Source organism: Leopardus geoffroyi, chromosome E1, assembly GCF_018350155.1.
Source record: "Leopardus geoffroyi isolate Oge1 chromosome E1, O.geoffroyi_Oge1_pat1.0, whole genome shotgun sequence".
In the NCBI taxonomy this organism is placed as follows: domain Eukaryota; kingdom Metazoa; phylum Chordata; class Mammalia; order Carnivora; family Felidae; genus Leopardus; species Leopardus geoffroyi.
In genome coordinates this window covers 1,508,213-1,531,127 of record NC_059330.1, presented here as the reverse complement: position 1 = coordinate 1,531,127, position 22,915 = coordinate 1,508,213, and the positions used below count along the sequence as shown (strand labels likewise).

At 64.2% G+C, this 22,915-nt stretch overlaps 1 protein-coding gene across 3 annotated transcripts; it reads left to right on the top strand.

Moving 5' to 3' along the window:
* Positions 1–1,393: 1,393 nt before the first annotated feature.
* Positions 1,394–21,957, top strand: KIF1C (kinesin family member 1C). 3 transcript variants are annotated; one of them, XM_045490080.1, is made up of 23 exons: positions 1,419–1,532; positions 3,084–3,204; positions 3,456–3,588; positions 3,942–4,018; positions 4,403–4,582; positions 5,258–5,323; positions 5,704–5,882; positions 5,971–6,082; positions 6,209–6,286; positions 6,423–6,488; positions 6,572–6,647; positions 7,072–7,150; positions 7,302–7,447; positions 8,374–8,543; positions 8,717–8,796; positions 8,909–8,984; positions 13,071–13,150; positions 14,010–14,104; positions 17,227–17,310; positions 17,665–17,851; positions 17,957–18,029; positions 18,724–19,332; positions 20,706–21,957. In XM_045490080.1, exons 3-23 carry the CDS (start codon positions 3,483–3,485, stop codon positions 21,384–21,386), a joined length of 3,300 nt encoding a protein of 1,099 aa, XP_045346036.1. In that variant the 5' UTR covers positions 1,419–1,532; positions 3,084–3,204; positions 3,456–3,482; the 3' UTR covers positions 21,387–21,957. The 3 variants fall into 3 exon arrangements, with proteins under 3 accessions (XP_045346035.1, XP_045346034.1, XP_045346036.1); XM_045490079.1 differs by lacking the exon at positions 3,084–3,204 and having other exon boundaries at positions 1,394–1,532; positions 6,575–6,647; XM_045490078.1 differs by lacking the exon at positions 3,084–3,204 and having other exon boundaries at positions 1,394–1,532.
* The last annotated feature ends 958 nt before the right edge of the window (positions 21,958–22,915 follow it).

Sequence of the window (22,915 nt, the reverse complement as noted above, 5' to 3'; positions counted from 1 at the left end):
TAAAGGCGGTGAGCGCGGGGAAGGCGGGCACGGCCGAAGACCGGGGAGATTCCTTCTGTGCAGACTAAGTGGGACGGACACACGGCAACGTGGAACGAGGGCGGGCAGGGGGAGACCACGGATGGGGCACAGGCGTCTGGGGGTCTGGGCGGGGGCGGGCAGGGAAATCGGGTACGAGGGGGTTCATGGACGCCACGTGGGGACGGAGCGGTCGCTTGGCGCAGCTGGGGGTGTCCACGGGGAAGGAAGGCGAGCCGAGGATCAGGGGCAGCCGCCGATGACCTGCCGGCCGCTCGGGCCGCGCAGACAGAGCGAGCAAGGCTGCGTGATGAGGCAGGAGAGCCGGCAGGGGTCCGAACGGGGCGTCCGGGGCCAACACGGGGTGGGGCGCGCTCAGGGGGGTCTAAGCGGGGCCATCGCTCTCCCGGGCGGGGTGCAGCTCAAGGAAGCCACACGGTACTCAACAGCGGGCCGAGGGGGAGCCCGGGGGTGGGGGGTGGGGGTAAGGGGGCTGGTCTGGCCCCCGGGCGGGGTCCCCTGGCAGGTGGGCCGGGTCGCAGGGGGCCACCCAGGCCTTAGAGGGCGGAAGGGGGCGGGCTCGTTGGGGGGTGGGGGGAACCCTGGCAGGTGGGCCGAGGGGTAGCGCCGGGCTCGGGGAGCGGGGGAGGCGCCGCCGGCCTGAGGGCATCACCGCGTGAGGCGGAGGCCCGGCCTGGGGGGCAGTCCGAGGCCTGGGGGCGGGGGGCCGGGCCCGAGACGGCACCCAGACTGAGGCGGCGGTCGGCCGGGCAGGGACAGGACAGCGCCGCCCCCGCGCTCGGTCCCGGCACCTGAGGTGGCGGCGGCGCGGCGGCTTTCTAGAACGCCGGGGAGGGCGCGCTGCAGAGAGAGACGGTGTCGCTGACTGGAGTCAGGGGCGGAGCCTGCGCGCCGCGCGCGGCCGGGGGCGGAGCCTTGGCGGGGACCACCCCTGGGCGGGGCGCGACGGACGGCCCCGCCCCTGGGCGCGCCTCCGACGGCGGCGACGTGCGCGGGTCCGGGGCCTGGGTCCCCTCCAGGACCCGCCCCCACCCCCCCTCCTGTCCCCGGCCCGGCTCCTCCGGCGCCGTAACCCTCCCGAGGGCCGGTGTCCTGCGTGCCTCTCTGCGTCCGCAGCTCGGTTCCCTGTCCGCGCCCGGTGGGCCCCACAGTCCGGAGGGCATCGCCCCTTTAACCGCAGTCCAGGGCGCTCCCGGGCCGGTGTCGGGACGGCGCGCGCGCCCGCTCGCGTGCGCGCGCCCGCCGGTCCTCCGCCCCTCGCTCCCGCCCCAGCTCGCGCTGCCCGGGCGGGCGCCGGCCGCTGGCGCCGCCGCTGCCGCTCCTGCTGCCGCCGCCCCCGGGGCGCGAGTCCGTCGCCCGCCGCCCGGGCCCCCGGCGAGGGGCGGGGGCCGCCCGGAGCCCGCTCCGGACCTGCCCGCCGCCGCCTCTCGCGTCCCGGGAAGGTCGCCCCCGTGCTCCCCGCCGAGCCGCTCCGGGAGCCCCGCGGCGACGAGGTGAGAGCCGGGGGGAGGGGGGGGCGGGCAGGGAGGGAGGGGACGCCCGCCGTGGAATGTGCCGGCCTGGGGGCGGGGAGCCGGGGTCCCCGGCCGGCCGCGAGAGCCGCGGTCATGTGCTGTTTGTCCCGCGGAGGCGCAGAGAGGTGCCAGGCCCGGGGCGGCCGTCGGGCGGCGGGCCGGGAGCGCCGGGTCCGCGTGGCCGCGCCGACAGGCCGGGACGGGGCCCTGCGAGGGGATGGCCGGGCGGGGCGAGGCGCAGGTGCCCCGGCGGGGCCCCGAGCCCGCGCCCACCCGCAGCCTTGCCCCATCCGCCGCGACGGCGCGGCCGTGGCGGTTCCCTGTCGTCGCCCCTTCCCTGCCCGGCTCAGGGTCTAGGGGGTCAGGGTTGCGCTTCCTGAGACAGCCTCTGTGATTTGAGCTACTCCCTTCCTGTCCTGGGGCAGACAGGCCCTCTCCCCCTTTCCCATGCCCTGCCCAGGAAGGGCTGCGGGAGGTGAGGCCCAGCAGGACAGGGGTTCGGGGCCCCAGCATCCCGGCCCGGCTACACAACCCTCCACCCTCCTGTCCGTGGGCGTGGGCTGCTCAGCCTCTCCTCCCAGGGTGTGAGCACTAGGTCACCCACATTCCTGGGCTCCAGCCTGGCACCTTCCCCAGGGCGGTGGACGCCATAGCGCTAGCCCCAGGCTGGGGCCCGGACATACCTGTTTCCTCTTGGGGGAGACCCCAGCCCTTCTTCCTCCCCCAATAAACACGCAGGTATTTCCCCGGGGTCCCCCAACAGAAGAGCCCCGGGGCGTTAGTGTGATGGATACAGGATGACCCCACCCTCCCCTGCCCATTGTCCTGGATCCTGAGGAGGAAGTGCTGGGGGGCTGGGCGAGGGGTTTGGGGCCCCCTGGCTGGTCCTGTGGATCCCAGTCCTGGGCTCTACCCCCAGCCCTTGGACTTTGCCCAGTGGCAATTCCTGCCTATGTGGAGCTTGTGGGCTCTAGGTGGGAGCTGGCTTCTACTTCTTGGCTGACCCTGCGGGGGAATTTTAGGGCAGCTTTTATATTTGGGGTTTTCCTTCTTGTCTCTTCTGGGCTCCCACTTTGTGCTTTTGCCCCAGACCTCCCCTCCCTGTCTCACATTTCTGTGTTTCTTCTGTGGCCCCTTCCATTATTTTTTTCGTAGCATGACCTGGATCTGGTTTCCTCTCTCCTATCTCTCCTTTTCTTGGTGTCTGTGACTTTGTGCCATTTCTCTGCCCCTCTTCCTGCCGCCTTCGGTGTCTCTGCCTATGTGTCCCTCTCTCTGAACCACCCTCTGTCCAGCCCCTCTCTCTCTCTCTCTCTCCTCTGTCTGGACGTTCAGTACACTTGTGACTGACGAGGAATAAAAATATCACGGTCCCTGCCCTTGGATTCACATTGCATTCAGCCACTGCGGCGGGACATCGTCCTTACCTTTCCTAACGTGACCCCCTGCCCCTGACCTCCGGCCGTGGAGCCCCTGACACACCTCCGGAGCCACAGACATAGCTCCTAACCACTCTTCCCCCACAACCAGGGTTTCCCCCACAGCCCCAGCTGGTGTGGCCAGGCCCCAAGTATAGGATGGGGCTTCCCCTACGAGGGCCGGTGGGAGCCAGAGCTGATACAGCCCCCCTGGTCTGGGGCCGGGACACCAGGTAACTCTTGGATAACGGCCCAGGTCCTTGCGAGCTGGGATATGGCAGGGGAGAGAGGCAGGAACACCTTCGGGAGTCCCTGAGGAGAGTGACATTGGGGAGGAGAGCCAGAGACTAGGAACTAGGTCCTCGGGGGTGCTGGGGAGCTGGGGAAGTGGGTGGAGAGACTGGTTCCTAGGAGAAGACGGGTCACAGATGCCTGGGTCCCCCCCCCAGCGGCTCTGACCACCTTTTCCTTCTCTGTCCTCCAGCTGAGGAGGGTGAGAGTATCTGGAGCCATGGCTGGCGCCTCGGTGAAAGTGGCAGTGAGGGTTCGGCCCTTCAACGCCCGTGAGACCAGCCAGGATGCCAAGTGTGTGGTCAGCATGCAGGGCAACACCACCTGTGAGTGCGTCCCCCGGGGCCTGGCTGGGCACAGGCAGGGCAGGCGGGCCCACCACGCGGGCCTGTCCTGCTGGGCCCAACCAGGGGAGCAGGTGCTAGGCGAAAGGGTGGGGGCAGGCTGGCCTTTCCATGCTCCCAGTCCCTGGGAGGGGGAATGTTGGCCTGGAGCCCTCCATTGCCCAATCGGGAGCCTGCCGGTGGGGGGCGGGTCCTGGGAAGCCAAAATTAGCCTTGGTGGCTGGAGGGGGTGGGGAGTATTAAAGGGGAGAGATGAAGCAGGACAGAGGTGGGGAGTGGGCAGAAGTTGGGAGTCCCTGACCTTGGCCTTCCGCTCTTTCCTTCTGCCGCCTCAGCCATCATCAATCCCAAACAGGGCAAGGATGCCCCCAAAAGCTTCACTTTTGACTACTCCTACTGGTCACACACTTCGGTGAGGCTGTCAGGGTGGGGGAAGAGCTAAGCAAAGAGGGAAGGGGATTTAGGTCCTGGGGAGGGGGCACTGCTGGGAAACAGGGCCTCCATGACATGGGTCGGGACTGGATTGGGAGAACCAGGATCCCGGGTGGGGACGCGTAGGGCCCGTAGGCTGTGACCGGGACCTGGATGGGGGAGGGAGAGTCTCTCGGGATAACTGGGTCAGGTAGGAGCCTGCATGGGATCCTGTCAGAGGTGATTAGGCCCACGGATGGGGTTTGCCGGGGGTACATAGGGCCTGTGGGCCGTCATCAGATAGGAGCAAGACTCTTGGGACCCGGACGCTACAGACAAAATCATTTAGAGCTCCTGCTGTCTTTCCTGCCCCCGCTCCACCTAGGCTGAGGACCCCCAGTTTGCGTCTCAGCAACAGGTGTATCGGGACATCGGTGAGGAGATGCTGCTTCACGCCTTCGAGGGCTACAACGTGTGCATCTTTGCCTATGGGCAGACCGGGGCCGGCAAGTCCTACACCATGATGGGGCGGCAGGAACCGGGCCAGCAGGGCATCGTGCCCCAGGTGTGCACGGGACCCAGCGGGGCAGAGGGGACGGAGGGCATCGTGCCCCAGGTGCGCACGGGGCAGGAGGGCAGCCAGGCCGGGAGCGTCTCCAGCTGCCCCAGGCGGGGAGGAAGGACAGGGGCCTGAAGATTAGGGAGCAGAGACCTGGCTCTCTGAGGCTGTTAGGGAACGTGACAGGGATAGCGGTTGGCTGCTACATAGACTTTGGGGCCCTTTAAGGAGGGGTCTTTGCCCCCACCAGAAGCAAGAAAGCTTAGTGACAAGAGCCGAGCTTTGGTGTCAGAGAAGCCTGGGTTTGAACCCTGGTTCCAAATTCATCTTGTCTCGCCGTCACTTACAAGCATAGTTGCCCTGCAGACGTGCGGACTGTAGGCCAAGGGTCGACCTTAGAGACAGCCGGTTGTGGGTAACTGGAAACGGACCGTAATCCTTCCTGACCGTGCAGCACGGGGGCCTTGTTCGGGGGTGTGGCGTTAGGACACCTGCGTTGGCTTCCTGGCTCCCTGAATACTACTTTGTGACCCCGGGCAAGCATGAACCTCTCTGAGGTTGTTTTCCTGTCTGTGAAATGGGGACACCCCCTCCCTCAGGGCTATGGTGAGGGTTAGAGCTGCTTGGGACAGGGCCTGGGGGGCGCGCCGTGAACAGCAGCTTCTCTGTGTCCGCTTCCAGCTCTGCGAGGACCTCTTCTCTCGTGTTAATAAGAACCAGAGTGCTCAGCTGTCCTATTCTGTGGAGGTAAGCCTGGGTCTCGGCGGGGCATGGGGAGGGCACGGCGGCCCTGGGCTGGGATAAGATCAAGGGCCGTCTCCGGAGTCAGGCCGCCTAGGGTCCACTCTCGGCTCTCCCCGCCGTTAGCAGTGGCTTCGGGCAAGTGATTTCGTGTCCCGGCCCCTGAGTGTGTTCGCTCCTGCGGTGATAAAGACCGGCCGGCCCCTCCGAGGGCTGCTGGATCGGTGAGCCCGCGTGTGCGGAGCGCTTAGCGCCGAGTCTGGGCATCACGAACCCTCGGGGTCCTCCAGCCGCAGTCGCCCGTGTCACGTCCAGGGGAGCGAAGGGTGTCTTGTTATCGGTATTTTCGCTACCTTTCTCACCTCCTGTGTGTTTCTGTCGCTCAGGTGAGCTACATGGAGATCTACTGTGAGCGGGTACGAGACCTCCTGAACCCCAAGAGTCGGGGCTCTCTGCGGGTCCGGGAGCACCCCATCCTGGGCCCCTACGTGCAGGACCTGTCTAAGTTGGCCGTGACCTCCTACGCGGACATCGCCGACCTCATGGACTGTGGAAATAAGGCTCGGTGAGGCAGGCTGACGAGCGCGGGGAGGGGGAGCCAGCGTCAGGCAGGCGAGAGGCCGCATGCGGTGACCGCTCCCTTCCCCACCCAGGACCGTGGCCGCCACCAACATGAATGAGACCAGCAGCCGCTCGCACGCTGTCTTCACCATCGTCTTCACGCAGCGCTGCCACGACCAGCTCACCGGGCTAGACTCCGAGAAGGTGGGCTTCCTGCCTCCCTCGCTCCTGCCCGCCCCGTTCCCTCGCCGGGCGGCACCCAGATCTGCCCACCCCCAGCCCCCTCGGCCCCCTGACCCCCTTACCTCCGGCCCTTTCCTCTGACCCCAGGTCAGTAAGATCAGTTTGGTGGACCTTGCCGGCAGTGAGCGGGCCGACTCCTCGGGGGCCCGGGGCATGCGCCTGAAGGTGAGGGGGCTTAGGAGGGAAGGTTGGGGTCAGTGCTGGGGGCTGCGGGTGGTGGTCTCTGGCAGGGGAGGGGCAGGGGGATGTGGATGGTGTTGGGGACGAGGGCCTCATTCCCACGCTCCTCGTCCCTTTCCAGGAAGGGGCCAACATCAATAAGTCCCTGACCACGCTGGGGAAGGTGATCTCGGCCCTGGCGGATCTGGTAAGAGCTGGGGCTGGGAGAGAAGCGGGTCTGGGACGCGGGACAGGGGTGCCCATCCTGACCCCTCCCCCTCCGTCCTCCAGCAGTCCAAGAAGCGGAAGTCGGATTTTATCCCTTACAGGGACTCTGTGCTCACCTGGCTGCTCAAGGAGAACTTGGGTGAGGCCGCCTCTCTCTCTCCACTGACTCTGCCCCTCCCATCAACCTCTTTGACACGTCTGACGAGTCTCCTTGCCACCCCTAGAATCTCACATCCCCCCCCACCCCGTTGTCCCCTGACCATCCCCCCTGCCCGGGGAACATCCTCGGTAGGTTTCCTGATGCTGAGGACCCACAAGCCAGGGGGGCCTCACCGCGGGGCTCCCCGAGACCCCTCCCTGACTGCCTGCTGTCCGCTGGCTCGATCCTCCTCCCACCCATCTCTGACCGCCACCACAGCTAGTCTATAACTCGTAGCTTCACCCTGCCTGGGACAGTGACCCCGCCAGACCCCTGAGGGCACTGAGGCCGCCCTGACCCCGAGACCCGGTCTGACTTCTCTTAGGGCCTAGGCCAACGACAGCTCTGCCCTGTCCCTTTGCAGGTGGGAACTCCCGCACGGCCATGATCGCAGCCCTGAGCCCTGCAGACATCAATTACGAGGAGACCCTCAGCACCCTCAGGTGGGGCTCCGAGGGAGCTCAGGCCGGTGGTTAGGACCCTGCCCGCCAGACAGGCTGACCAGGATTTAACGGTCAGGGAGAGGGAGGGAAGCAGGCTGGGGGGCGTCCCCGTCTGGGCTGCACCCAGCCCTCCCCGCTCCCCTCCCCGCAGGTACGCTGACCGCACCAAGCAGATCCGCTGCAACGCCGTCATCAACGAGGACCCCAATGCCCGGCTGATCCGTGAGCTGCAGGAGGAGGTGGCCCGGCTGCGGGAGCTGCTCCTGGCTCAGGGGCTGTCCGCCTCCGCCCTGGGAGGTAGGGCTCCAGAGGAGGGTGGCTCACGGTCGCCCCTTGGCCCGCTAAATCTCTTGGTGGCCTTCGCCCAGGCCCGAGGCCGGGGGGGGGGGGGCCACTGGCCACGAAGCTCTCTGCACGCGCAGTGGCACGGATATAGATGTGAAGGGGGACGTCACGTGCCTTCAGGCGTTTCAGGGAGGGACTGATTCCCCAGGGGCGTCAGGATGTGCAGGGGCCTGGAGAGGCCACTGGGACCGCTAAAGCGAGGGAGCAGGAGCAAAGGGCCAGGCCTGCGTCTGTGGTTCAAGCGGTAAAGCGGTTAGGATGGGCCATGGGGGCACCAGCCCTGATCAACCTTACAGAACGTGGGGCTCGGCTGGCCGTGAGCCGTGGCCCAGGTTCTACGGCGTAACGCTCAGCCGTACTATTACCTGATGTGTCCTTGTTGGAGGCTGTGTGATCTGTGCTCCACGTCCAGTCCCGGGGCTCTCCTGCTGCAGACAGCAGGGGGCTGGGGGCAGAGTGAGGAGAGCGGGGTGTCCGTTCTTGGGAAGACAAGAGTCCGGTAGACATGATGTTTCTTTCCCACATCTGAATGGTCGCGTTGCAGAAGCAAGAGCTACACAGGCTCTCTTCTCCCGGAAGGCAGACCTAGACACAAGGGCGCACGTGACGTGAGGCGGGTCGCAGCCATGGCTGACCTTCTGATGGTGCAACTCACCCAGCGGTGGGAGGAATTGGCTGCCTTGTTCAGTAGTGCCCCTGGAGGGCCACAAGTAGGGACTGAGTACCCATTTGTCACAGCTGCTGTAGGAGAGCTCCCTGCTTGGCGAAGGTTGACCAGATGACCCTTGCGATCCTTATGGGCTGGTCCTCTGCGAGGCCTTCTCTGAGTCTCTGATCTGTCTTTTCTTAGCCTCCTTTGATCTCTGTCTCCTTCCCAGGTCTAAAGGTGGACGAGGGGAGTTCCGGGGGTGCTCTGCCAGCTGTATCGTCCCCCCCTGCCCCAGTGTCAGCCTCACACCCCCCGGCACACAATGGGGAACTGGAACCGTCATTCTCCCCCAGTGCTGAGCCCCAGATTGGGCCCGAGGAGGCCATGGAGAGGCTGCAGGTGGGAAACTGGAGCTGGCCAGGTTGGCGGGGGTGGGGGGTAGGGGCAGCAGCTGCTGGGGGTCTAGTTCTCCAAAGCCGGAGTTGAGGAAGAGGGAGTCCCAGGAGTAGTGTGGCCCCATGGTGGGTCCACGTCCCAGACCTCCCCAACCCGTGCCTGTCCCGTGCCCCCAGGAGACAGAGAAGATCATAGCTGAGCTGAACGAGACCTGGGAGGAGAAGCTACGTAAGACAGAAGCTCTGAGGATGGAGAGGTGCGAGTGGCGGGCTGGCAGCCGGGGCCCCGGGGGGCTGGGGGTGGGAGGGAAGGTCAGGCCCTGCAGGGAAGGGGTGCACGGTCACGGTCACGTGTCTCTTTGCCTCCAGAGAAGCATTGCTGGCCGAGATGGGGGTGGCCGTCCGGGAGGACGGCGGAACTGTGGGTGTCTTCTCTCCCAAGAAGGTGAGCGAGGGGTCTGCGGAGGAGGCTCTGCTGGCCGTGGAAGCTCATGGGGTTTGGGGGGTACGAGGCGAGCCCCAACTCGGATCCCTGAGCATGTCCCTGCGTCGTCTCTGTCCCCACACCTGCCACCTCCTGTGTGTTGTCAGGCCTCCGTGTGACAGCCTGGGGTGAGGTCCCTTGTTAGGTGCCTGTGGCCGGGGCTCCAGGGTCCCTAGAGGATACTAGGGTCCCTGCCCCTCCGGGGAGTTTTCAAGGGCTGTTTGGAACCTGCGTGTTAACAAACGTAAACGCGCACTGGTACGTGAGTTCACGCAGAGCTTGTTTCTGGATTCGCAAATTGGTCTCAGTAGTTACCCCGGGAACAGGGGAGGAGGTGGGAGGTTGGGGGCTGGTTGGGGTCGCGATGTACTCGTTACGTATTCTTCTGCACGGCCGAATTTTGTGCCCCGTGCATGTTACTGCTTAGAGAGGCACTGAGAGACGCACCGCGAGAGGGTCGCTGGAAGACGAGCCTGTGGGGAAGAGCCAGGAACAGGCAACGAACCGTAGGACTGGGGTTGCGAACGTGGCAGGAGGCTTAAGGACGCATCGGTGCAGCGGGAGACATGTGGAGGCGGTGTCCCGGGGAAGGCAGTCTGGCAGGCGGACCCGCAGGTTGGGGGTGGCCGAGGGGCCAGGCTAGCATCAGGCCGAGCGGCACAGCTGGTGTCTGTTGCATGCCTGCCGTGTGGCGGGTGCTCGAGAGGAGGGAGGGAGGAGAGGCCTTCAGTCGTCTCCGGCCAGCACGGCCCAGGGCCCGCCAGTCAGGGCGGGTGCAGGCTGGAGGCCGCCAGGACGCCTGTGCTGGAGTGCACGGTGAAGGGCGTCGCAGGCCCCGGTCAGGTGTGCTGTGCTCAGAGCTGCCTGGAAGCGGTTCTGGGTTATCGGAAGGAGGCTCCTCCCGATCGATGAGGTCACGGCCGTCCGGGAGATGGAGTCTGGAAGGAGGCAGAGGTGCAACAAGAGGGGAGGGGTTTGCCCGGCCTGGGGCACAGCTGGGGAGCGAGAGAGCCGTGGGGCCTGTCTGGGACTGGGCACTCAGGGGTCCCTCTGTAGCCTGTCTCTGGGACACAGGACCACATGTGGCTCTCTGTGTGGTCTACAGCCACACGGGGGTGCTGGGGGCCTGGGACTCTTCCACTGCGGGTGCAGCGTTAGAAAGATAGAGGGGTGCACGTTTCTTTCTTAGAGGGCTTCCGGCTGCGTGGATATGCCTTCTACTAAGGTCCGGGGACCAGCGGACGGGGTCTTGTTTTCAGTTCTCGTAAGGGGACCACGCACGCAAGGCCCGCCCCGTCCTCCGTTCCTTCCGTGTCATCCAGAAGTGGTCCGTGCACGTACAGGCGTGTGGCACAGTTTTGTGCTGTGCACACACACAGCCTGTCTCTGGAACAGCTGTGGTTCCACGCCCGATGCTTCTCGTGTTATAGCGTGTGCGCGCTCTGTCTGTTCCTTCTCGTGGTGCCAAAATGTTCGCGTGGACGCGGAGTCATTTATTTAACCAGCTTCCTGCTGGTGGGCGTTGAAGCTGTTTCCTGTTCTTCGACACCACAAGCGGTGTTTCGGTGTGTGGCCTTACGGGAAAGGTTTATCATTTCCAGAACAAGTTCTTGGAGTGCAGATCTGGAGTCAGATGGTAGCTGTGTAGGATTTCCACATGTTTCTCTGGAGTGGCCTTCCGAAGATTATAGCCGGGTCACTTTGTACTCCCCAGGGCAGTGCAAGAGAGCCGAGTCCCCTCACCCTTTTCAGCTTTTGGTCTTTGCTGGTCTCAGTGGAGACAAAGGTGTCTTAGGGTACATTTCTGTTGCACTTGCTTTGAGTGGAGAGTCCTCATGTGAACGGGCGTGCGTATTTCAGCAGGAAGGGTGGCTGGATCTGGGGAAAACGGGTTTGGTGGGGCAGCTCCAACCTGGGAGTGCCCCGTGCGGATCGGGTCCTGCGGGAGAAGCTGGTTTGTCTCCAAGAGGGCTTAGAGCCTGAGGGAAGGCCCCCTTTTTCTGGGCTCCCATCGTCAGGCCCGGGGACCTCTGCCATCAGTGATTTTCAAACCTGGCTGGGAGCTTCCGTCACGGGGGCTGAGGGGGTGGGCAGGACCAGACTCTGGGCCCTCCGCCCCAGCCTCGGCCCCAGCGTCTCCCTGCTTATCTGCTGGACGTGTTAGGCTTTCAGGTACGGTTTCGTTTGAACAAAGGGTTCCAGGGCTGAACAAAGATTGAAAAGCACTGCCCTAAATCGTGTCTGCTCTCCCGAGGGATGGATCGCTTTCTGCTTCCAGAGCCCATTGGCGTTTGCCATTCCTGGAGCAGGGCTGAGGCTGCATCGAGGGAGGGCGAGAGCGTCCCTGGGGACCAGAGGAGGGTTGCAGCTGTGATGGTTGGGTGCCCAGGTTGGGGCACACACGTGGACACACGTACCCACCGTGGACATCGCAGGGGCGCTCCGTTCAGGGGGCTCCCGGAGAACCATGGCCGGTTACCCCCACCCTGCACTTTCTTGACTCAGGGCTTTTGTCCTGACCCCTGCTTTCACCTGGAACTCTCTTCCTTCCGCTGTCCACGTCCTCCTCGTGCTCAGGGACGAGCTGCCGTGCTATCCTTGTAGTTCTTCCTTGGCCCTTCTTGCGAGCCCCTCCCTGAGGTGGTGGCACTCAGCTCCCTGGGGACAGAGGGACCAATGAATGAGTGACCTGAGGGAGGACGTGGAAAGGTCAGAGACCACTGTAGGACATCTGTTTCCCACTTGTGGTGTTTTCTTGCCAGTGACTCTGATGGCCCTACTAATGATAGCAGCGGCTGGTGGGGACTTGTCCCTGAGTCCCCAGCACTCTGCCAGGGTCTTGCACATAGAAAGCTCGCAGTAGATCCTTGTAGAACTCGGGCAGAGCATCTTGTGTTGGGGCAGAAGGCTTAAGGAAGCTTCGTGGAGGAAGTGGAATTTGAGACCGATCTTGAGGGGCAGGAAGTGAATGACTTTGACAGGTAGGGGTGGGGTCGGGAGCAAGGCTGTTCCAGGCAAAGAGACCTGGGAGTGGCCCAGGAGGGTGGCCAGAGGTGCAGGGGACCTGCTTCTGGAAGGGTGTTTGGATAAATAGGCTGGGGCACTGATGAGGAGAGCCAGGGGACCAGCATAAAGTCAGGTGGCCGTGGGCTGCCCACCAGAGTGGCCTGAGTTGTGTGGTGAAGGCAGGAAGCTGGAGACCTGTGCAGAAGGCAGGCCTGGGGCAGGGAGGGCCAAAGGAGGGCAGCAGATGAGAGCCGTCCCTGGGGGTGTGGGGCAGGGCCGTGAGGGGGTGTGGGGGGACCCAGGCCTGGTGGACAGGGCCATGAGGGGGTGTGGGGGGACCCAGGCCGGCTCTCCTGGCTGCCCAGTTACAGCCTGGGGAGGGCGGCGGTGTCGGCAAAGAAACGCCACCCAGAAAAAGTGTTTCTGGGGAAGGGACCGGCCTGGGTTTTCCGTGCAGAGCAGCGTAAGAAGCAGCCAGCCGGGCCGGAGGGATGGACTTCGGGGAGGGAGGCCCCGGCTGGCACCTGCCGCGGGGACCCCGGCCCCAGTGAAGCGGGGGTCTGTCTGAGAAGCGGCTGTGTTGGTTTCACCCGCTTTTGAATCGAGCTGACGCTTTCCGTTCTTTGGTTGTAAGAGTCGCCCGTGTTCCTAAGACACGCGAGCTGGAAGGCACATGGGGAGCCCGACCCCTCACCCCGTGCCCGCTTGTGCTCTCCGGAAGGGGCAGGATACGTTTTGAAGGAAGAAATGAGGCGGGGACGGGGCGTGCAGGGAAGGCAGAGGCGGGGCAGGTGATTCCCCAGGTTTCTGCCGGGGGGGACGGTTGGGTGGGCCGTGGGAGGTGGGAGGGGTACATGCGTGGGCACCTGGGCCCCTTGTGTGTGTGGAGAGGTGGCTCGCGGTGTCCTGCGGTGACCTGTACCTGGGGGTCGGGCGGCTGGGGGAGCTCCCCGAGTGGGGGAGCGGCCTGCGGTGCTGGAACCTGGGGGGACATTGCCGAAGCTCCCTCCCGCTCCCCTGACCGCTCCCCTTCTCCCTCAGACCCCCCACCTGGTGAACCTGAACGAAGACCCTCTAATGTCCGAATGTCTGCTGTACCACATCAAGGACGGCATCACCAGGTAGCGTTCGCCCCATAGTCTCCGGGGCTGCCTCTCCTTTTGGGGTGTGGCTGCAGACAGATGGCCACGCTGATGACTCCCTTCCCTGGTGACCTTCCTGGAGACACCCCAGGTCTCAGGACAGCTACCTGCACGGCCCAGGTCGCCCTCCAGGCTTCCCGAGAAGGCGTGAGCCTGGTTGCTCAGCGGCCGTGCCCTGCACCCACCACTTCTGGACGGGGACGGGCCTCGTTTGTGGGGATAGATCCCGATTTACTGGGGCACAAGGGGGGCGGAAAGCTCCGATTGCCACCTTCTCAGCCCCTGGTGGTGTTTGTTGCCTTGGCCTCCCCTGGTGCACCCTGCCTCGCAAGGGGAGACGGGAAGCATGGCTTCACGTTGCCGAGAGTGCCCACGCGGCAGGGGGTTCGCGGGTGGCTCGACCAAGCCCTGGGGCTCGGGGCCTCGGAGGTCACCTCCTGCAGTCAGTCAGAGGGGTGAGGATGTCCCCTCCCCCAACATAAGCATTACGGCTGATGATCGTGGGTAAGAAGTGAGCCCTCGGGCGACCAGCCCCGGGGACGGGTGGGAGGCCCGTGCTGAGGGTACCCGCCACACTTCCGGCTCCCTTCCCCCTTGCCACGTGACCCATGGGTAGGACCCAGGCTTTGGAATCAGGCAGGTCCCTTCTCGATCCCTGCGTCCCCCCGGGCAGGCTGTGTGACCTTGGGCAGGTGGCTTTATCTTTCTGAGCCTCGGCCTCCTTCTTCGTGAACCGGGAATGACCGCTTGGCTCACTGAGATGGGCGAGCTTGTGTTCGGAGGGGATGTGGCGGACGTCTGGCACGCGCTCACAAGACGTTGGCCGTTGCCTCCCCAGGGTGGGCCAGGTGGACGTGGACATCAAGCTGACCGGGCAGTTCATCCGGGAGCAGCACTGTGTGTTCCGGAGCATCCCACAGCCAGATGGAGAAGGTAACGGCTGAGGGGCGAGAGCTCAGTGGCCTGGGTCGGGTCCCCATGCTGGGACTGTGGCCGTGTAAGAGGGGACGTGTCCGTCCTCAGAGCGGCTTCAAGCTCAGGTTAAGCACTGGGAGAGCGTCCGGGGCCCGGCCGTGTGCACCCGCCCTGGGAACGAGGTCTGCTGCAGCAGGCGGGAGCGGCGGGGTCCCCACGGCAGACACCTGACACTGAAGCGTGCCGGGGGTGGGGGCAGTGAGGTTCTGCTGAAGATGACATCTTGCCCTCGTCCTGGGTCTTGTAGCCTCAGAGAGCACCCTGGTTGTTTCTTACGGAAAGCTGTGTCGGTCTCGGTGGGGTCTCTGAGTTTATGTCCTGCTTCTGCCCAGCTGTGACGGTAGAGGTTTCTGGGAGTTCACTGGCCCACGTGCCCCTCTGGTTCCAAAACTTCCAGACTTTTAGCTCTGATTCAGCCGTAGCAGTAAAAGCTTTGAGGACTCACAAAAGCTGAGGGTGAAGGTAGCAGTCTGTCTGATATTGCAACAGAACGGTACTTGTGCGTTTCTGGGTGTGTTTTGAGGTCACCATTTTGTTCTGGTCCAGTCTTTATTTTTTTTTAATGTTTTATATTATTTTTTGAGAGAGACAGGGCACGAGCAGGGAGGGGCAGAGAGAGAGAGACACACACACACACACACACACACACAGAATCCGAAGCAGGCTCCAGGCTCTGAGCTGTCAGCACAGAGCCCGACGCGGGGCTCGAACCCACGAACCGCAAAATCATGACCTGAGCCAAAGTCGGACGCTCAACTGACGGAGCCACCTAGGCAGGACCACCCCGTCTCTGGTCCAGTCATGTTTTTAAAAGGAGTAGTTTGGGTTTATGTGGGCCTGAGTGAAGTCGGGCCCTGGGACTCGGGTAGGGTAGGAGGCAGGGTGCCGTCCACCCAAGCACTCGCGGAGCCTGGAGCCTGGAGCGGTGCGCTGTGCCTCAGGGCTCTGAAGGAGGGGCAGGGAGTTGGGGCGCGCACGCTTTTTAAATAAGAAGAGACGCTGCCCTGTGGCTTACAGCTCAGGCTGGACACCTGCCTGGCGGGCTGCACTCTGGTTCAGGGTCTGCAGGTTAATGCAGCGGTTCTGGTCTCATTCAAGTCCTCAGTGGCAGCAGGTGTTTCCGGCGTTGGCGGGCCGCAAGCTGTCGAATCAGTTCAGCCCGGTGACTTACGGCCGAGTTCCTGTTCTGTGGTCGCCTCAAGCCACGTGCTAGGTCACGACCAAACCGTACAAGGCCTGCGGAGCGAGCCCAGCCTTGGGAGCTCAGAGCACGTTTGGGAAGGTGACGGGCAGGCAGGGGACGGTTGGGTACATAGCAGTGAAAGCAGCCGATGATCCTGTGCCCCAAAGAGTGGGGTCTGTGAAGGTTCAGTCCGATCCGGTCTCTGTTCTTATGGCGGATTTGAGACTTGAGCAGACAGGCGGAGGGGCGGTGGGCAGCCCAGCCAGAGCCGTGGGCGTGGAAGAGCGTTTATTACTGACCATCCAGCTTGTGCTGTTGCGTTGTCTCACGCAGCTCACAAATGAGGGACCTGAGGCTCTCGGGGGTCAGGGGACTTGCCCAAGACCACGCAGCTAGAAGCTGGCGGAGCTGGATTGGAACACTGCTTGGCGGGCTCCAGGGCTGTGCTCTGAGCTCCGCCTGGGTACGGGTGGCTGTGGGTCCGGGAGAAGGCTGGAGCAAAGTCGTCTGCTCGCCCGGCCCCACTTCCCTCCACAGTGCCCGTCTCTCCAACTTCAGATTATCTGCTCGTTGACTTGTCTGACTTACCAGCTGGAAGTGAGCTCTGGGAGAGCGGGGACGTGGTGGTTCATTTACTTATTTTGAGAGAGACCGCGCATGCTCATGAGGGTCAGAGCGAGGGAGAGAGAGAATAATCCCAAGCAGGCTGAGCGGAGTTTGGTCTCACAGACCGCGAGATCATGACCTGAGCCGAGATCAGTGGTTGGATGCTCAGCTGATTGAACCACCAGGCGCCTAGGGATTTGGGTTTTTATCTCCAGTGTATTTCTAAGACCTAAAATAGCGCCGGGCATATAGTGGGGGTGCAAAGCACTCACGGAACGAACAAACGAACGAATGAATGAATTTGGGGCATGGTGGGAAAGGGTAGGGAGAGACTGGTCCCCATTACAGCCACCCCACCCTCTCTGCCACATCCTTCTCTTTCCCGCTGTCACTACCTCCGCCGCCCCGGAGCTGAGTTCCCTGCCTGCTTTCTTCTCCCGCGGCGTCGGGAGCCCCCTCTGCCTTACGTCACTGTTCGCTCTGCTTCCCTTGTCACTGTTAGTGTGAGAACTCAGCTCCATGTAGCACTTTGTTTTTCTGTCCCTCAACCATTCCGTAAGGGAGGACTTGATCATCCCAGTTTATGGAAGCCGCAGAAGTCAGGCGATCTGCTCAGTATCCCTCAGCGAAGGCGTTGCAGAGCCTTTGGGACACCAGGGTCCCTCGGTGCCAGCAAGGCGCCAGTCCTCGAGGGCGGGAAGCTGCCTCGTGCTCGGTGTCCCAGCGAGCAGCGGGCTCCGTGGCTTGTACAGAGGACCGAGGAGCACCCTGACACATGTTGGAGTCCAGCCGGCTCTGTCTTGTCATGTGGACACCGTGCTCTGCGGGCTGTGGCCCGAGAAGAGTAGTCAGGCGGCAGTTCGCGAAGCGCATCAGACAGCAGCAGGCTGGGGGCCTGCGGGAGGGGTCCAGGCTTGGCGCGGGATAGCGTTCGTTGGAAAGGAAGGAGTGGGCATCGGGAAGGCAGAAGTGACAGCCTGCCTGGACGCGAGGGACAAAGCACTCTGAGAATTACTGTCTTGCTGAGCCGCTGCCGGGGAGGTTGGAGGGGGGGCACTAGGGAGCTTCTACAGAGGCTTCTGGAATTGTAGCTGGGGCTCTAACCCTCCTTCTGCTCTTCCTTTCCTGTGCTGCCTGCCACCAGAGGGGCCGTGGCACCCCTGACAGGTACTGGAGGGCGGGCCTGGGGGCGCGTGCATGTCTTTTGGGGGGACTGCAAGATGGGAGTCTGTGAGCATCACCCCCTCCCCCAAGGGCCTAATGCCCCCCCCCCCTCTCTCCCTCTGCTCAGTGGTGGTCACCCTGGAGCCTTGTGAAGGAGCCGAGACCTACGTCAACGGGAGGCTGGTGACCGAGCCCCTGGTGCTGAAGTCAGGTAGAGGAGACCGTGTGCTGCGAGCGCTCCGGGCAGGCTGGGCCAAGAGGGTCCTGGGCAGAGGTTGCCGGGGCAGCACCCGGAAAGAGGAAGGGACTGGGAAGTGAAGAAAAGGGACCCTGCCCTTGGTTTCTCCCATGGCCCTGGGGAAACGGGAAGAGCGTGCGTGCTCCCGGGCTCCCTCTGGCTGGCAGGGACCGGTGGGCAGGGGCTCAGACTGCCCTCGGGCTTGGGTGGCCGGAGACCTGGTGGCAGGGCTCCTGGGCTTGTGGGCAAGGCCCGGCTCCCCGTGGGCGCGGGGATGGGTTCGCCGCCGTGGGGAGCGAGCCCACCCTTCTCTGCTCCCGTCTCCAGGGAATAGGATTGTGATGGGCAAGAACCACGTGTTCCGCTTCAATCACCCGGAGCAGGCACGGCTGGAGCGGGAGCGAGGGGTGCCCCCGCCCCCCGGGCCGCCCTCCGAGCCCGTCGACTGGAACTTCGCCCAGAAGGAGCTGTTGGAGCAGCAGGGCATCGACATCAAGCTGGAGATGGAGAAGAGGTGCGGGGAGGAGTGCTCTCTGGACCGCCCCCCTCCCGTTGTCGGGGACCCCACTGCGGCGGCTTCAGAGCCTCATGCTCTTCCCCCCCCGCCCCCCAACCCCAGGCTGCAGGACCTGGAGAATCAGTACCGGAAAGAGAAGGAGGAGGCTGACCTTCTGCTCGAGCAGCAGCGACTGGTGAGGGCTGGCCAGGGCATGGGGGGCAGAGAGGTGGTGAGGGCCGGCCAGGCATGGGGGGCGCACGCACAGAGGGGCACGGGGGGGGGGGCAGGGAGGTGGTGAGGTGTGTGGAGGGGCATGCAGGGTGCATGCAGAGGGGCACGCGGGGGTGGGGGGAGGGAGCATGTGTGCGTACAGAGTGTGCAATGGGGGCCAGTGGGGTGCATTGGGGTGCAGAGGCAGGAGACGGACTGGCGATGCAACAACCCAACTCTGCCTTTGGTTCATGCTGTGTGAGCCAGAGTGGGCAGTGGGCGTGGGGTCGGCGCGTGGCTGTGGCATTTAGGAGGAGATGGGACCGAAATGTGACTCGGGGAGCAAGCTGGGTGCAGGGAATTAGCGTCCCTCCCACGTGAGCAGGGCTTCCTAGACTCGACCTTTGTGATTTTCACGCATCCAAGTACTGTTTGTGCTCTGAGACTGTTCTTTCAGCGGACCTGCCCTTAGCGCGGCCCCGTGTGCGGACCACCCGCACTCGGCACCGCCGCAGCTCCGCTCGCGGGGCTCTCTGCCAGTCAGTGTTCCGTGGGCGCGCGGATTTGCAGGGAGACGCTAGGGCCAGCGGTCCAGACGGGGCGTCTCTGGGGTCGCGGGGACCGGCGGGCCCTGGGGTGTCCTGAGCCCCCTCCCCGTTCTGTGTGTGTGGCCCCAGTACGCGGACTCGGACAGCGGGGACGACTCGGACAAGCGCTCGTGCGAGGAGAGCTGGCGGCTCATCTCGTCCCTGCGAGAGCAGCTGCCCCCGACCACCGTGCAGACCATCGTGAGGCGCTGCGGCCTGCCCAGCAGCGGCAAGCGCCGGGCCCCGCGGAGGGTGTACCAGATCCCCCAGCGGCGGCGGCTGCAGGGCAAGGACCCACGCTGGGCCACCATGGCCGATCTGAAGATGCAGGCGGTGAAGGAGATCTGCTACGAGGTGGCCCTGGCCGACTTCCGCCACGGCCGCGCCGAGATCGAGGCCCTGGCCGCCCTGAAGATGCGGGAGCTGTGCCGCACGTACGGCAAGCCCGAGGGCCCCGGGGACGCCTGGAGGGCCGTGGCCCGCGACGTCTGGGACACGGTGGGCGAGGAGGAAGGCGGCGGCGGTGGCGGCGGCGAGGAGGGGGCCCGCGGGGCGGAGGTGGAGGACCTCCGCGCCCACATCGACAAGCTGACGGGGATCCTGCAGGAGGTGAAATTGCAGAACAGCAGCAAAGACCGGGAGCTGCAGGCCCTGAGGGACCGCATGCTGCGCATGGAGAGGGTCATTCCCCTGGCGCAGGTGCGGAGGGGAGGCCGCTCGGGGCCTCCCAACACCCCTCGCCCCAGCAGCCCCAGCCCCCCACTAGAGGGCCCCCCTTCCTGCCCCTCCTGGCACATTCCAGGCTAACGGAAAATGCAGATTCCTGCCCCCCCCCCCCAGAGCCTGTCTTTGCGGGTGACTCCGCATTTGTAATGAGTCCCCGGATGTTTCAGCAGCACCCCGCACCCCCCTCCCCCATTCGGTCCTGACCGCAGCCCCGCCAGTGGCGGTGGGATCACCGAGCCCGTTTCTGCTGGCTTTTGCCCAACGAGTTAATCTGTGTCTTCCGTGGGCCAGCCTTCGCGCTGGGCACCCGGGTTACTGGCCGCAGACACGCTGTGGTCTTCCTGCTTGCTCTCTGGGGGCGCAGGACGGGCAGGCAGCCCTCGGCCGGCGGGGGGTTGTTGGCGGCTTACCGCCCCCACCCACCCTGCACTTCAGCCCCAGCAGCTGCTCCTTGACCTTGCTGTGCACCTACCGTCTGGAGGCCGTTGCGCCTGGAGCGCCTTCCGCTCACCTCCTTCAGGCGTTTACTTCGGCCATAGCCTCCCGGTGGATGGGTCCCTGCGTGGCCACCTTCACCCTGGCCCCATCCCCTGCCTGGCTCTGCTCTTTATCCCGGTATATGTGTTTTGATAAAGCACGTCATTGAATACATCACATATGCTTTTACGTAATGCACCCGATGTATATCAATATAAATATTCTACTTTTAAAAAGTTAACTTGAGGGAGAGAGCACGAGCAAGCGGGGGAGGGGCATAGGGCGAGAAGAGAGAAGCCTAAGCAGGTTCCGTGCTCAGTGGTGGAACCTGGGCTCGAGCCCACAACCCTGGGATCATGACCTGAGTGGAAATCAAGAGTCAGATGTTCAGCTGAGCCATCCAGGCGCCCCTAAACATGCTCTTATATTTGACTTCTTATTGAAGCATAATCTATGTACCATTCCACGGTTTTTCTCGTGGATGGATCAGCTGTCTCTCTCCCTTAGATGATGGCAGGTATCACTGACCCTGTATTCCCAGGGCACACAAGGTATCGGCAGGACTTACCCAGTGCCCACCGGGTGCGGGGCATGGCTCTATTCACCCCGCGGTGGACTCACTGAACTCTTACAGCCGCCCCCGCGGTGGGTGCCGTTACTGAAGGGCTCTTGCACAGGAGGGGCCTGGGTGCGGAGGCAGGGACAGAAGTGGCAGGCCAGGAAGGGTCTTAGGTCGCTCGCCCCCCACCCCCACACAGGCCTGTGCCCTTAAACCACTGTCCCAGCCCCCTTGTCTCCACGCTCCTCTGGGGCCCTCCGGAAGTCTGTGCTCACCGCCCTTTTACCCTCTGCCCCTCTCTTCCTCCCAGGACCACGAGGATGAGAACGAAGAGGCCGGGGAGGCCGCCTGGGCCGCGCCGCCGCCGGGGTCAGAGGCGGTGGAGGAGGAGGCCCCCAGCGAGCGCGCGGCCCCAGCGCGGCCCCCCTCGCCGCCCCTGTCCAGCTGGGAGCGGGTGTCGCGGCTCATGGAGGAGGACCCCGCCTTCCGCCGCGGCCGCCTTCGCTGGCTCAAGCAGGAGCAGTTGCGGCTGCAGGGACTGCAGGGCGCGGGCGGCCGGGGCGGGGGGCTGCGCAGGCCCCCCGCCCGCTTCGTGCCCCCTCACGACTGCAAGCTGCGCTTCCCTTTCAAGAGCAACCCGCAGCACCGGGAGTCCTGGCCGGGGGCCGGGGAGGCCCCCCCCGCACCCCAAGCTCCCGAGGAGGTGGCGCCCCCTCCGGCCGCCCCCGCGCGCCGGCCCCCCAGTCCCCGGAGGTCCCACCGGCCCCGCAGGAACTCCCTGGACGGAGGCGGCCGCTCCCGGGGAGGGGGCTCCGCGCAGCCCGAACCCCAGCACTTCCAGCCTAAGAAGCACAACTATTACCCCCAGCAGCCCCAGCCGTACCCCGCGCAGCGGCCCCCGGGGCCCCGCTACCCCCCGTACACCACTCCCCCGCGGATGAGGCGGCAGCGCTCAGCCCCCGACCTCAAGGAGAGCGGGGCGGCCGTGTGAGCGCCCCGACGGCCGGGGCCGGAGCAGAGCAGATGCCGGAGCCGCCGCTTTCCCGGGAGCCCTGGGCAGGGAGGCGACAGGTGGGCGAGAAGGTCCGAGTAGGTGATGGACGGCGTGGCAGAGGCTGGGCCGGAGGCCGCAGGAAGGAAGCGCGCACGGAGTTGCCAGGAGCAAACCAAAGTGAAGGAAGAGAGGGTGGGGGCTGCCTCGGGGCGCCCCTTGCAGAGGGGGGGGGTCCCACAAATGCTGCTAGGGGTGGGGTGGGGGGTAGGGGTGCCGCGTAGCCAGTGTTTGACTTTCTTTTCAAGTGGGGACACGGGGGGGGGGGGGGGGAGGGGAGGGGAGGACCCAGGGTGAGGCGAGTTCTCTTCCCTGCCCCGACTGTCTGTCTGTCTGTCTGTCTGTCTGTCTGTGGTGGGCTTCTGTTTCCAGGGAGGTGAGGTGTGGCCGACCGGAAGTCATTCCCCTCCCCTTCCGGGCCTCCTGCTATATTTGGGGGCCCTGTCTGGATTCTGGTTTGGCTGGGGTCCCACGAGGATGTGGGACCCTTCAATAAAGGATAGCAAACAGAGCCCGTGCTGGTTTGGTCTGGCTTTAAACAGAGGGGTAGATAGATGATCCAGGGAAAATGCACAGATCCTAAGCGTGCGGCTCGGCGGAGTTTTACCTAGGTGAGCATCCTGGGAATCATCACCCAGATCAAGATACAAGAGCGGTCGTCTTGGTTTCTTGAACGTTCCGCCCCATGACTCTCCTTTCAGGGTGCCGAACCCAGTCCTGACTTCCCTCCCTCCGTTTTGGTTCACCTGGCGCCTCCCTTTCTGCCCCCCGCGGGGCGCGTGGTCACCGACAGAGGAGAGCGGGAGGGATGAGGGCAGGGAGAGGGAGACCCACCTGTCCGTTCCTAACAGGACTTGAAGGATTTGGGGGCAAGGCGGGGTTCAGCTCCACCCAGCCCCTCGCCATTTGAAGGGTCTTCCGCAGAGGGAGAATTCCCCCCCGGGTTCTGTTCTCTTGGACTTTGGAAGGTTGATCAAGCCCACTGCACCCACCTGATTATTTCCTTCCCGTCTGTGATCCCTGCCTTGGGGCAGGGCGCGTCCCGCATCCCAAGAAGCCTTGTGTCTTGAGACTGTAGCAGGAGGATGCTGTTTGCTCGCTCTCGCGTCCTGGCCTGGAGGAACGAGGTTCAATCGTATCCCTGCCCTGCCTGCACCTTGCCAAACTCCGGAATCTTCCTGTTCTCAGGAAAACACCTCCCCCGTTTGAAACTGTGAGCTGTTTGCCCACAGCTTCCTGATGTCAGCCTCCAGGCACTAGCGGCCAAAACCATAGACACGATCCCCAACTGCAGCCAAAACCACGGCCCTGGGCAAGGGTACGATTGTGTTTACTCTGGGTTTCCACGCCCTGGTGCTGGCTACCTTCATGTTGGCAGCTTTGACTGCCAGGTCTTCAGGGACCTGTTGACAGTGACCCAAGATCCAGAACGTAATGGATAGCTTGGCGGCAGTGTTTACTTGAGCAGT

What these genes read in the sequence shown, in the direction of transcription:
- KIF1C (XM_045490078.1), top strand. Translation starts at nt 3,483, where the DNA reads ATGGCTGGCGCCTCGGTGAAAGTGGCAGTGAGGGTTCGGCCCTTCAAC. An exon ending in GTCCGCCTCCGCCCTGGGAG is followed by an intron (nt 7,448 to 8,373) that starts GTAGGGCTCCAG and finishes TCTCCTTCCCAG; the next exon opens with GTCTAAAGGTGGACGAGGGG. An exon ending in AGGCCATGGAGAGGCTGCAG is followed by an intron (nt 8,544 to 8,716) that starts GTGGGAAACTGG and finishes CCGTGCCCCCAG; the next exon opens with GAGACAGAGAAGATCATAGC.